Source organism: Kogia breviceps, chromosome 4 (assembly GCF_026419965.1).
Source record: "Kogia breviceps isolate mKogBre1 chromosome 4, mKogBre1 haplotype 1, whole genome shotgun sequence".
Classification (NCBI taxonomy): domain Eukaryota; kingdom Metazoa; phylum Chordata; class Mammalia; order Artiodactyla; family Physeteridae; genus Kogia; species Kogia breviceps.
This window is the reverse complement of record NC_081313.1, coordinates 166,747,090-166,762,173: the sequence shown is the minus strand read 5'-3', so window position 1 is coordinate 166,762,173 and position 15,084 is coordinate 166,747,090. Positions and strand designations below refer to the sequence as shown.

Below are 15,084 nucleotides of genomic sequence, written 5' to 3'. Positions count from 1 at the left end.
ACTAAAAAAGGTGAATTTTACCATAAGTAAATTATACCTCTACTTTTAAAAACTCCAAGATGCAGAAGATGAAAATACAACAAAAACATTTAGTTTTCAATACCTCACAACTATGGCAACAGATTCCAACCGAGAAGTGATAAAGGCCTTCGTGATTTCTGGTGCATAAGTGTCTAATAAGTGGGGTTCAGTTGATTTCACAAAAGGAACTGATGCTACCATCCTTTGCCAGAGAGTTAATAAATAATGAACACTGTTGGGAGCAAATTCCCAATGCTACAAAAAAATAAAGCAAACGTTATTTAAAATGACATTATGTCTTCTTAGAATAAGAAATGCAGAGGCAAAATTAGTAAACATACAGTTTAAAATAAACTTTTATTCTGATTATAACCAATGAACATTTAAAACAGCAAATTCTGTTAAATGTTTGTGAACTTCCTTCTAATCTTTCCAGGAATATTTTTTCACAGAGTTGATATCATGTGGAAAATATGGTTTTACAACTTCCTCCCAAACTTATAAAAAGAATTTTTCCAAAAGCTAATCTGTAAAACTTTATTTTATTTCTCCACAGAGATTTTACTACAGCATCTCAATTTGGTCTTTAATTATTAGATATTTAGATGGCCTCTAAATTTTTATTATAAGATTTGTTACAAAGAAGTTTTTTACCTAAAATCTTGCAATGAACATTTTTAGCAAAGTGCTCTAATAAATGTTTTTTAAAATCCCTACCAAATCTTACCAAGAAAGTGTTTTAAAACTATCTACAGTTTAACATCAACTATGTATTTTTATTTACCTGTAGGCTAGTAATGGTAAAATTAGCAATCAATCTGATAACTTCAGGATACTCCTTCACCATAACTAATTCTCCCAGCTGGTAATTTGTCTTTAAACGAGCCAAAAATCGACAAAATTCATGATAATTACCTGGATTGGACAAACCCTAAATTATGAGACAAAAAGAAAGGCTTTTTTAAAAACTTAAAAAACCAAATGATTCCTACTGGACTTAATGTTGTCATAAATGACTAATAATAAGGAATCCAAACTAGAGGCTTTGGAGGAAGCTTTGACCATGATGACTAAATCATAATGTTTGGGAACCACTATATTACCCATAAACAATTTGCATGAGAGACAGAAAAGAGACAGAAAAGGGTGGAGAGAGAGAGAGTATGTGTGTGTATCTTGTGACTTAAATAGAAGTCAATACAAGACCTGAAAAATATTTAAGGTGGAAAATAAGAATGGGCTCTTGAAATTCTGGAAAAGAGCAATACCACTAGACTTACATTAAATGTGTACCCACAAATATAACAGAAACATCTTTTAATTCAACAAATATTTATTGAGTACCTAGAGGCATTAATGTCCTCAAGCAACTCCTTTGTCTCTTAAGACATTCAAATAAACTGCTGCAATGTAGAGCAGAAAGCTTAACAAAAGTACTACAAGACACAGAGGTAACTTTGTGGGGAGGACAGGTTAAAAGGAAAGACCAAGAAAGGTGCCCCCAGTGAGCTCCTTGAAGATAGGACATGTGTGTTATTATCTTTATAGTTTGAGAACACTTCACTATAGCTGGCATGAAACAGAATTCAAGTATCTTTCAGTATCTGTTTAATAGTGAAAGAGTTTGTAAAAAATTTCAACCCATGAAAAAATATAACATAGTTTCTAATTATTAAGGACTAATTTTAAAATATATTTTGTATTCATGGGTCTTTTAATACATACTTATAATTATAAAAATATATATAATATTCAAATTAACTTTTAGAGCCATAAAACAACATGAGGATACTGGAAAATCAATTAAGAGAATTATCTGATATTAGCATATTATCTTCCACATATTGACTGATGATAGTGAGCTGAACAACTAAAAATTTTAAAGTATCGATATATTGGTAAAAATCCCATTTATCAGCAAAACACATAAATTTCACAGTTATGCCAACAGTGAAAAGATAAAACGAATGCACAACACATAAAAAACCTCTTAATCTGAAAAAACAACTGTTCTTTATAGAGTAAGCATGTTTTCTTTATGTATAGATATTATATGTCCCCCCTAAGTTATTAATAACCAAGAGACTTACATAAACCTCCTTAAATCATCATTTAACCTTTTAATATTTGTACTTTCATTACAGATATCTTAAACCAAAACCAAAAGTGAAACAAATTTTATCCAGGCATCCAAAAATCGCTAATTTATAATGGCTGTGCAACTCTCTGAAATGAACACTGCCACTGAAGATTTGCAGTTAACATAGAGAGTAGATTTAAAAATCTATAAACTTTTATTGTCCACAAGAGGGCAAAAAAGATATTATTCACAATTTAAAGTCACTTATTCCAATATTAACATCCAGATTTATACTGTCTTCTAGTTTAGAAGGTAGATATGACTCTGAATTAATCACTTCAGTAATTTAAGAAGTGCAAGCAAAGTACAATGGTAAAAAGCAGAAGCATAATAAGATATACAACCTCTATTCATATTTACCTAAAAGAACAGGAAAAATAAAAAGAACAACACAGCAGTCAGTCAGGAAAACATTCACTTTTTAAAACTGCCCATTTATACTACAAGTGAGATCCAAGAAAGTAGAATATGATACTAATTTTCTTCCAGAATCGTAATGAAGTCATAAGTTTATTATGCACCTTTCAGCAGAAAAACTGTATTTAAATATGGTATTAATTACTTCAAAAATACCTGAGGGTTTTCAAGTATCCTTTTTACTCCCTTGATTAAATTACCAAGGTACTTGGCACGTTCAGGACTGCTAAATAAGGACCTTCTTGTAGAAGCAAACTGAACTAAACATGAAAGTGCCTAAAAACAGGAACAACAAAATTCATTTCAACTTTAAAATTAATGTAAGGCCACATGTAAGGAACACTAGTCTTTACATTTAAACTTTTTAAAATTTTAATGATAAAATAGTGTTATAGAATCCAAAAACAATGAAAGCTAAACATCATCAATAATTACCCCCACCCATAACCCGTCAATCCCATCACTAGAATTCCTATTTCTGTGTAAAATTCCTCTAATATTTTTGTATATATTAAATACACCAGAGCAGAGCCAGGACCTGCATACACTCAAAGGCTCCCAATAGCTTTTGATGCCTAATATGTTTGTAAACCAACGAACCAGGTGTTTCATCAAAAAGAAAATATGGTTTTGTTGTAGAATACATTTGGGAACTACTGTACGATATGCACTGCGGTATCCTGCAAGTGGGAAAAAAATCCTTTAACTTTACTTAATCCAGCATGTCCCAAATTTATCTGGTGATAAAACATCTTGCCCACACCATTTATTAATATCTTGAGGAACAATTTGGAAAATGCTGCTGAAAAAGTTAGAAATCCTATAAAAACTCCTACAAAGTGTCTGTGGCCTAGTTATCTTTCTGAAGTTAATACTTTATCAGCCAATTTCACTTCTCAGGTTCTTAATTCTACTACTGGAACCCAATGAAGCCTGTTTCTTAATTAACTGAGAGGCCCAAAACTGGCAACTTTCAGGCCAAACTGGCCCACATATGTAAACTTGCCCACTTAAAAAAAAAAAGAATTATCTGTCAATATTTAAATATTCCAGTTAGGAGATCTCACACAAAATGTCTGCTCTCTTGGCAAGGGTGAGAATAGGGACAAAAATCAGAGGACAGCCTCTTTAGATGTTACTCAGTGCCACAGTCCTTAGTGTTAAAAACAAAAAACAAGCAAACAACCCAAAAAACAAAACTCCCTTCTGATGTGTAGAAGGTTCAGGAACCACTAGTGTAATAAAAATATCCAGGGCTTTGGGGCCAAAACCACCTGGGTTTGAATCTCAACTTCACAATTTAGTTCACTGCCCCGAAGAAAGTCACTTAGGCCATTCTGGATCTGTTTCCTTATCTACATAGTGAAGATAACAATACTTACCTTGCAGGGCCACTGTGAGGATGAAGTGAGATAACAAGCATCATAGGATAGGGCATGCCCAATAAATGTCAGTTACATTCTCTTAAAGCAGTTGCTTTCCACTCTACTTTTTAAGCACCAGTAGCTTGTTTGTTTTATCCCAAAACGTAACTGTACATGAAACCATGGTTTTTAAACAACTAAAAACAACACTGTTCTGGTTAAAAGACAGAAGGCTGAAGTTCTGTGGCACCACCTGGAAACATGAGTGTCCTGTGAAACCCAGTTTAAAAACCACCACCTTAAAACCCTTGATTTGAAAGCAAACATGTTTTCTAAGAAAGGGAGGGAGTATTTTTGTGAACCTATTCCTCCCTTCTAGGTGATAACATATCTAAACAAAACAAACATACTGCTGATATGTACTTTAAATCTGGAACATCTTTTTTCAGGAAATGACAATATAAGAATTCCCCAACTTCACTTCTACAAGCTTAGATATTAAACTAACAACTTTCTTTTTTTTTTTCAATCTTGCCTGGTCTGTTTTAGATTCCACAAAGATGGGATACAGAATCTCAAAGTTCCATACTATAACCAAAGAGTTTCAAGAATCTTTTAGCACACAACAGAATCTGATTCAAAAAATAAATGAACAACTGGAGTGATGAGCAGATCCCCTTTGTTTCTCATTTGGAGATATCTGATGGGGGCCACGTGGCAAGCCTGACATGGAGCCAAACAAAGTGGAGCAAGAGTTAGAGAGGTTAAGAAAAGGGAAGGTAACAGGTGGGGTGGCAAACTACTGGACTGAGGCCCAGAAGAAGAGCTGGGGACTGAGTAGGGAAAAAGATACTTAGAGGTTGATAGGTTGTCTTGGCTACGGGCAGGAACTAAATCACCAGTTATGGGTTTTGGGCTCACCAGTGAAATGATGGGAACTATGGACTATAAATAGAAACTGACAAATAGCTTACATAATATAAATCCCAGATGATGTAAGAATCTCTATGAGAGGTAAACCTAATCAAGAATATAAATAAAGTAAATATGTACCACCCTTAGAAAAATATCACAGGTACTTTTTAATGAAATAATGAATGAGTTTTACTTACTAACTGAGATAGGAGTGGTGGAAGTGAATGATACAAATTAAAGAAAAGATCCAATGTTTCTGGTTCCAGGAAAACTGGAAAAAAAAAAAAATTCTAACACCATTACTTTCAATTCAGTGATCTTCACATAGTAAGACATTATCATACAAACCAAGAACTCCAAGACCTCTGCACATGGCCAATCTTTCTTTGCAGTTAGGCTTAATCCCTTTTTAATTCCTAGCTATTTTCCTTTGAAATATGAAATAATACAAAGATAGAAATTAATTAGCTAAGATGTTCCTTATTTCCATGTAGCACCTACAGTTCTTATCGAGAGAACCTTTTCACTATTTTCATTTATATTAAGGTAATAAGAACATTTAAAAATTCAAATAGTATAAAAAAGTAAATAGTACTAAAAACTATATAGTAAAAAACAGCTGTACCCTACTCCATTCCAACTGCCTTTCAACTCATAGCTATATTTAAATACATGTTTCCAAATTACATGCTGTATTACATGTCTTTGACTGTTTTATTTTAGGTCTCAAATGACCTTTTTACGGTACACTCTCCCCTCTACTCCCACCACTCTTTCTACAATCCATCCTCTCTCAAAAATCCATCCACTGTTATAAGAATTTGGAATTAAATCAATTCTAAGTGTTTATTTTGACTATGTAAATAATGTTAACAGCTAAGCCAAGTATTCTATGATTATATCACATTTCCAACTTCCCTGGATTTAATCACAGCATCTTTTCTGAGCTTAGTTGTGTAGATCGATATCTGTCACTAATTCTTTCCAAATGCTCTGACAGATTTGCAAAACGTTCTTCATGCCATTCTTCACCTGGTCAATAGCATCAAATAACCTATCACTTCCATTTTCCCAACCCTTCCTCCTGGAGCCTTCTTCAACTTAGACTGTCTGTTCCAAAATGTGTTACATAATTATCTCCTTTTTATGTCTGCTGATTGTCATCTTGTGTTAAAGCTTTCCTGAACTCCATATCCTCCATTTTCTTGCTTGTATATCAAGTAGCTTCATAAGAGCAAGCACATAAGGGATAAATTTCAGAAGGAGTTACATGTCTGAAAATATCTTTATTCTCTTATACTTGGTAATTTCAGTCTAGTTTGAAAATTATTTTCACTCAGAAGTCTGAGAATATTACTCCATTGTCCTCTAGCTTCCAGTACTACTGTTGAGAAATCTAATACCATTCTTGATCCCAATCCTTTGTAGGTGACTTTCTTTCTGGTAGATTTTAGGTTCTCTTTGTCCTTGTTATTCTGAAATGTCATGATTATGAAGCTTAGTTTACTTTTTTCCATTCATTATGTTGGGTACTTATGGGATATTTCAATCTGAAAATTTATGTGTCTCACTGCTGAGAATTTTTTTTGGTATTGTTTGCAAATTGCCTTCTGTTTTTTCCTGTCCTTTCTTGAACTCCTAATAGTCAGATGTCAAGCCTCCTAGTTTCATGCTTTTTCTCCTATCAACTCTCTTCTTGCTTTTTTCGTTCTACTTTCTAGGATATTTCCTTAACTTTATCTTCCAACTCTTTTACTGAATGTTTCATTTGGGCAACTTGCATATCTGGAACACTGTCTTAACTTGCGTTTTTGAAACAATATCCTATTCATGTTTCAGGAATGCATTACCTTTTCTTATCTCTCTGAGGATAGTAATTAAACCTTTTTGAAATTTACTTCGACTCTTCACTTTGTTTCTACTAACACTCCTTTTTTAAAAAAAGGTTTCTTGAGATAATTAGATTTATATGCAGTTGCAAGAAATAATACAGAGAGATCCCATGTATTGTTTACCCCATTTCCGCAAATGGTAAGTTCTTGCAAAACTAAAGCACAATATCACAATCAAGAAGGCACACTGATAAAATTGAATCCACCAATCTTATTTGGCTTTCCCAGTTTTACATGTACTTGTGTGTGTGTGTATGTGTATTTAGTCTGTGCAATTTTTACTACATGTGTTGGTTCATGCATTCATCACTACTATCAAGATACAAAGTCCCTTTTGTTTCTTTTAGTCTCTGACTTCCATATTAGAAGTTGTCAGCAAATGTATGGTGTGTCTCTATACTATATCTGATACCCCGAATGCGAAACCTCTCCAGTTTAATTTCTCAAGGGAAAAATGCTCTGGTCTTGGGACTCGAGAGGGAAGAACACATAGGGAAGGAAGGGAAAAGGGCAGTCACAGAGCTGCACAGAGGTGGTAGAGAAGATCCTGGGGGTGTTTGTGCAGAACATAGACTTTTTACCAAGTCCTTTCAGCCCAATTCCCTACCTCTGACTTCAACAGGAAAGCCCTATTGCCATCATCTTTCTGAGATGTGTGAGAGCAAGTGAGTTTGCTCTTTTTTGCTGTCCTTCTCTGTAAGAAAGTAAATTGCAATTCTGCTCTGCTAAGTTCGCTACTCTAATTCATTCTCTTTATAACTTTGAAAAATATGTTGATATCTCCTGCCAAGTGTTATATCCTCTCCTACTATCTGAAAATTTCAAAACAGAGCTCTTCATTTCACCACCTAAACTTGTCATCCTCCAACTCTAGAGTTGTCTTTTCTTTTTTCCAAAATCAAAATATAGAGGTTACTATGATATGAACTGAGGAAAACAGATTTCAACATTGGGTATCAGCAGCTACCTTAGGTTACAAATTTTTTTAACTTTCTGATTGCCAAGTAAAAAACAGAGATAATTGCACATAAAGCAACTATACTGCTAATCCTGTGTATTTTATGTTGACCATTCCTTAACACTAAACTTTTTTCTTACTTGTTCTCCAAGTTGTTGGAATCTGTACTGTGCAAAGATCATCTGCAGATTCATCTGCTGAACTGCCAATGAAGTCAAAGTTAAGGCAGTTGAGGACCAGTTTCAAGACTTGCATTACTAGGTTTTGTTGACCTTGATCCTGAAGGTTTAAAGGCTTGGCCAACACCTGAAAGAGGTTCAGAGTCAAATGAAACATTATGACATATGTCAATTAAAAGAATTTTACTCAACTAATTTAAATAATTCTTCAGTTCCAAATTAAAATTAGTAAAAAAAAGTTTGCAAAGTTATGTTGTATATATTAGAAAAAAACTGTAGTATCACTATCAATAAAAATCTACAATAACAGATTAAATTTTCAAATTTAATCTTGTAAAATGGGGTTAAAACCTTTCATATTTAACTGCATACTGGAGGTCACCTTCTAAAGTTGTAAGAAGTAACTTTAGGACAAATACTTTACACAGCACAAATGTATAAATGTACAGGTTTCATTAGCTCAAGCAATTGGAACACACTGAAAATATAATAGTCTTCAAGAAAAAGTTGGGGAGCTTCATACATAAACGATACACATTCAGCTAACAAAGGTTCTCAGAGCTGTTTGAATGTGGGAGGACACTCACAAGCTCCTGGAGAACAATCCCGACCCCCTCAAAATGTTCATTCTGACACAACCAGAATAGATTATATCTGCTAGAGATACAATGTGAAATATTTGTGGAGGAAATGATAAGAAGCTTGGGATTCTGCTTCAAGAAAAACACAGAAAGAATAAAGTGGTTAGTTAAGGATAGAGATGAAACAAGATTGGTCACGAGTTGTTAATGCTTAACTGGTTGCTGGGTCTAAGGGAGTTTATTATACTATTCCATCTTCTTGTGTATATGTTAAAATTTTTCATACTAAAAGAAAAATTTTTAAATAATAGAGGAACTTTCAGTCTGGCCTAGTGTGGCAGTTACCATGTTACTATATCACAGAACTTAAATAAGTAGAAACTAGTGATTAGTGGAACATACTTTGGGAAATGCTCTACTACACCAATTAACAAGCTTGAGCAGAATGAGGGAGTCCCTATATTACAAGAGAACACAATATAATTATGAATCATACTATCCCTAATGTTCAATAGGGCACTAAGTAGCAAACGGGAAAATACTATTTCCTAAAGAAATTATTAAAGTCAACTATCTTGGCTCAACTCCGAAAAAATATTGATAAATGATGAATTAGGAAAACTTGCTGTCATTTCATTGTTCATCTGCACCCCATTAAAATATGGGCAGGGCAGTACAGAAACTAAGTCTCAATTAGCTTCTGCAATAAGTAATCTACAGTAGGAAGATAATGAAACTACTGTCTAAAGACAAGTTACTAAATTCCCTTTGGATCTTTCTTTATTATATCCCGACTAAATAAAAGTGAATTTTTTTGGAACTGCTTACAGATTTGTGCAAATTAATTTGTACTTAAATTAAACGGGCACAGGGGAATTCATCTGAAATTCTTCTGAAACAGGATGCTGAATTATTAAGTAACTTACCTCTTTGAGAAGAGAGCATGCTAGCACTAAAATGTCTTTAAGAGAAGTGTCACGAAATGAGGTAGCTATTTTCCTGTGTTTTGCTGAAGGTCTAGAATAATCAACCTAAAAAGTTCAAGATGAATTTATTTAACCAGACACAGCAAAGCAAAAATTTACCATGTAAGAAAAGGAATGAAAATGATTAAAGAATCATAAAGTACAGAGCTAAAAGAGCTTTTAAAAATCTACTAGTATAAGTGATTTGTTTAAGGTTACTCAAAGAGCTAATAATGGCAGAGCCACAACTAGAACCCAAGTTCTATATTGTTTTAATTCAGTGCTCTCTCTACAAACTATACTGATGCCAAAATTGAAAAGCAGAATTGATCTTACTTTCAGAGGCAATATAAACACAGATTTTAAAATAATAGATAGATACTATCAACTCCTGAAGTCATGCATCATATTTCACATTAGGCAAGTAACAGCTTCCCTGTTCCTCAGGCTCCACCTATAAAATGGGAAATATCTGAGATAATCCTCAAATTGTAACTTCCTGTGAATCAGCAAACTGAATCAGTTACAGAAGATTCTTCTATATGAAAGTGATATTTCTATATATATCAGATATGTCACTGATTCATGTATTTTGATATTCTAAAAAAACCAACCAAGGCAGAAATTATAAATAATCAGAAATTTGATTTATTACATAAGCAATAGTATATTCCCCCTGAATATTTTATTAGTTAATAAAAAATAATTTTTAAGAATAAGTTTACTAAGACTAGTTCTTGAGCCTCTAACCTAAAATATAATATGGCAAAAACTATACTATTAGTACCATTAATATTTCCATTTATCACTAGGAAACAGCAAACAAAGCTGAAATCTGATACCCAAATAGTTATTAATACCACAGGCTACAGTGGCTATAGCATTCCTTTTGGTATCTGGAAGATGAAAATAAACGGTTTTCCTTCCTGATATTTATAGATTTGAAAAAAGTAGTGAGATCAAAATTGATTATCTGACACTTCCTAAGCTCCATCATATTATACTTAAATGCCACATTTACTTATAGAAACATGAAACATAACACGAGCCCAAAGTGATTACAGAAAGCAGTTATTGGAATCTCTACCCACTATGTAAGATTCAAGTTAGCATTTCCAGCATTCCCCCCTTCTTTTAAATCAAAGGTCCATCTCTCTCTCCTTCAATTGGTCTGTCTCTTCAGTTTCCCTCAATATTTAAAAATTTCTCAATACAAATTAATAATAGCATACAGCATTCTAATCTCAACTTATGTACTCTTCACATATTATTTCACTAAATCCTCAAAACCAACCTGTGAGATATATATTATTCTCTTTTCACATACGAGAAAATTAAAGCTCACAGGCACACCATATCTATGACACTGAGGGAAGAACCCTGGGTTTATTGAGCACTTGTATGTACTAGGACCTGTACTAGTAACTTATCTAATCTTAATAAAACCCAAGGAAAGTGTCATGATTGCTTTATAGATAGTGATATGTAAGTTTAAAGACATTAAGAAGTTGGACAAAGCAGTAGGCAATAGAGCTAAAACACAAATCCAGGTCTTATTTCAGAGTTATCTTCAAGGCATACATGCTTATTCTACTTGGGTTACTTATTTAGATATCCAATTTTTTTGAGAAGAGGGATTATGCATCCATTTTCTACTGTATAACTATGTCTCTACCATGTAGGCAAAGAATATTTTACTTCTTGATGATTATATATTGAATATACTGCAGGAAAACTAGACTTAGCTTCTACAAAAGCATGATAACATACAATTCTAAACTTTTAAGAAACCTCCAGTTAGATCTTTTTCTTAGAGGATACATCCTGTTATTGACCCTACATGAATTTACGTGGCTCACATCTGACAATTATAATATTTGATTTTCATTATGCATTGTAGATCTCCCTATTGCCTGGTTCAGAAGTACTTAAGAAATGCTAGTTGAAATTGTTAATGCTCTAAAATTAGGCTAAGTAAAATGTCTCCACAGAAGCCATGTATTTTTTTACCACACAAAGTCAAAATCACACTTCAGAGCTTGAAGCTTTTTTCAAAAGGTACCTAGTTCTACACAAGATAAGCGTGGAACATCTTGTGACAAAGTAAAAAAGTGTTCAAAGGATGGTGAATAAATGTCAAATGAACAGAGATGCTAGCCTGAAAGGGTTCCTAATGGCCAAATTTGGGAAAATCTGGGCATCAAAATATAATGTAAGTAACAAACTATAACTTATTAAACAAAGTTAGAAACCAGGAATCCAAACTGATAGAAATAATAAATGAATAAATTAAAAGTTTAATGAGGAATAAGGTATTTTCAGAGTCTTAAACTACTTGCCCACAAAATACTCATTATTTACAAAGGGGAAAAGAATAAATGTACAATTGGAGAAGCCTGGTAGAGACCATCTTAGTCAATGACCAAAGTGAACATCATTAGTGATATAACAAATCAAATCATGTGCTTCCTGAGAGGAGGCAACAAGAAAACCACAGATCAGCACATCAGCCCACCTGCAGCACTCAGAGCCAGACTTCTCAGCCAGCTGGGCCGGGACCAGCCCCAACAACCAGTACGCCTGCAGCAATCTTGGCTCAACCACAACAGGAGGGCACACGCAGCCCACACAAAGGAGGAGGAGCACCTGGAGCACCCGGGTCTGGTGACCAGGGAGATGGTACCACCGGGCCCCACAGAACACCTTTTACGTTAAGACCACTGTTTGAAGACCAGGAGATGTAGCTGATACACCTACTACATAGAAACAAACACAGAGAGTCAGACAAAATGAGGAGGCAAAGGAATACCTTCCAATTGAAAGAATCAGACAAAACCCCAGGAAAGGAACTAAACAAAATGGAGATAAGCAACTTACCAGATAAAGAGTTCAAAGTAAGTGATAAAGATGCTCACCAAAATCGGGAGACAAATGGATGAACTCAGTGAGAACTTCAACAAAGAAATAGAAAAAAGAACCAATCTGAACTGAAGAATACAATAACTGAAATAAAAAATATACTAGAGGGAATCAACAGCAGACTAGAGGAAGCAAAGGAATGGATCAGCAATCTGGAAGACAGGGTAGTTGAAATAACCCAATTGGAACTGCAAAAAGAAAAAAGAGTTTTTAAAAAATGAGGATAGCTTAAGGGACCTCTAAGACAACAACAAGCATACTAACATTTGCATTATTATAGGGGTCCCAGAAGGAGAAGAGAGAAAGAAAAGAGCACAGAATGTATTTGAAGCTATAATTGCTGAAAACTTCCCTACCCTCAGTATAAAAAGAAAATCTGAATAAAAAATAGGCAGAGGACCTGAATAGACATTTTTCCAAGGAAGACACATGGATAGCCAACAGACCTATGAAAAGATATTCAATATCACTAATCCTCAGGGAAATTCAAATCAAAACCACAGTGAGATATCACCTCACGTCTTTCAGGATGGCTATTGTTAAATAGACAACAAATAAGTATTGGCAAGGACCTGGCAAAAAGGGAACCCTTGTGCACTGTTGGTGGGAATGTAAATTAGTATGGCTTCTATGGAAAATAGTATGGAAGGTCCTCAAAAAATTACAAATATTGGGTTGGGCAATAAGTTTGTTTGGGTTTTTCCATAAGTTTTGTTTTTGGGGGAGGGGCATAAAGTTCGTTTGGGTTTTTCTGTGGAAAAACCCAAACAAACCTTTTGGCAAAACCAATAGCACTACCATATGATCCAGCAATTCCACTTCTGGGTATTTACCCAAAGAAAACAAAAACACTAATTCAAAAAGATATATGCACCCCTATGTTCACTGCAACATCAATTACAACAGCAAAGATATGGAAGCTACCTAAGTGTCAATCAATAGATCAATGAATAGAGTATGTAGTATACATACACACAATGGAATTACTCAGCTATTAAAAAAGGATGAAATCATGCTCTCTGCAATAACATGGGTGGACCTAGAAGGTATTATGCTAAGTGAAATCAGTCAGATAGAGAAAGACAAATACCATCTGATTTCACTTATATGTGGAATCTAGAAAACAAAACAGAAAGACTCACAGTTATAGAGAACAAACTGGTAGTTGCAGAGAGGGGGGGATGGGGGCTGGATGAAATAGGTGAAGAAGATTAATAGGTACAAACTTCCAGTTATAAAATAAATAAGTCTTGGGGATATAATGTACAGCATGAGGAATATAGTCAATAATATTTTAATAACTTTGTATGGTGACAGATGGTTACCAGACTTATGTGGTGATCAATTCATATATATATATGTATAAATGTCAAATCATTATGTTATACACCTGAAACTAATATAATATTGTATGCCAACTGTACTTCAATTTTTTTAAAAAGATAATAAAAGGTCTTAAATATAAACAATACATTCCCCTTTATTATAACATTATTCCACGTAAAACCCAACTTCTGCTTTTGTTCTGTTTAGAACCATGTTAAATACAAAAATGAACAGGAGCAGGTGAGGATGTGCACAGCTGCTGAGTTCATAAAGGCACTGGTGGGGGGGAAGCACAGCTTCTGCAAACCCTCCTTGTACAGTGAAATCCACGCTAACAAGTAGCAAAGTGCCAAGTAGCCTGTTCTTTGTTGAGTCATGCTGTGTATCCATTATTGAGAATCAATTCACCAAACTGCTAAACTGCTTCTCTTTTATGTGTAAGCAAATAAAGGTTTGTTCCACTTTTACATATAATTTATTTTTATGACTAGTATATTACTATATACACAGAGGAAAAAAGGACGATTCTCCAATTGCCATGGAGAGAGGACCATGTCTAATTTCCTGTTCTTTGTAGTACTTTATATTGTTACTGCCATTTTCAGTAACAATAAAAGTGTTCTAATACTTAATTATTCCACCAATAAAACAGACACCCGCCCCCCCCCCAAAAAAAAGACTTGCTTATTCAGAGTTTTAAGCCACACAAAGATTTTACATCAAAGAAATGACATTACTTAGCAAACTTCATGTCACCATTAGATGGAAAGGCTTACCAGGTTCATTTCCTGAGTCAATTCTGAGAGGATTATTACTCCTATTATGCAGTGTTCCACAGTACCCTTTGGAGAAAAAAACAAGTTTAGCCTAAATGGAGACAAATGATTGGTTCTTTTTTTTTTTTTTTTTTTAAGAAGGATATTTATTTTATTTATTTATTATTATTATTATTTTTTTGCGATACATGGGCCTCTCACTGTTGTGGCCTCTCCCGTTGTGGAGCACAGGCTCCAGACACCCAGGCTCAGCAGCCATGGCTCACGGGCCTAGTCGCTCCGCGGCATGTGGGATCTTCCCGGACCGGAGCACGAACCCGCGTCCCCTGCACCGGCAGGAGGACTCTCAACCACTGAGCCACCAGGGAAGCCCTGATTGGTTCTTAATGTGTAAACCAGGTAATATTTGCAAGTAATTAAATACTGAAATATCACATTTTCTTAAAATAGATCTATTAAAATATATAGAAAAATCACTATGAGGTCCACAAATAAAAATAATGTCAAGTTCACTTTTTGGAAGGATAAATTTAGGTATAGAGTTGAATGGCAAAAAAGCTCACCTACCTTAGAACTGAATGATACTCTATAAAATGTTTTCAGCATGTACGACTTACAATAAACTAAACCT

At 34.3% G+C, this 15,084-nt stretch overlaps 1 protein-coding gene across 6 annotated transcripts in view; it reads right to left on the bottom strand.

Moving 5' to 3' along the window:
- Positions 1-15,084, bottom strand: part of RANBP17 (RAN binding protein 17) — a 327,894-nt gene that overhangs the window by 280,059 nt on the left and 32,751 nt on the right. For 4 of the 6 annotated variants that reach the window (XM_067032300.1, XM_059059844.2, XM_067032301.1 and 1 more), the window contains 7 exons: positions 14,454-14,519; positions 9,394-9,498; positions 7,848-8,013; positions 5,055-5,128; positions 2,735-2,854; positions 806-952; positions 104-276 (listed from right to left, as the gene is read on the bottom strand). In XM_067032300.1, coding sequence (XP_066888401.1) covers positions 104-276; positions 806-952; positions 2,735-2,854; positions 5,055-5,128; positions 7,848-8,013; positions 9,394-9,498; positions 14,454-14,519 — 851 coding nt within the window. The remainder of the gene's footprint in view (positions 1-103; positions 277-805; positions 953-2,734; positions 2,855-5,054; positions 5,129-7,847; positions 8,014-9,393; positions 9,499-14,453; positions 14,520-15,084) is intronic. The other 2 variants (XM_067032302.1, XM_067032304.1) reach the window with 2 other exon arrangements.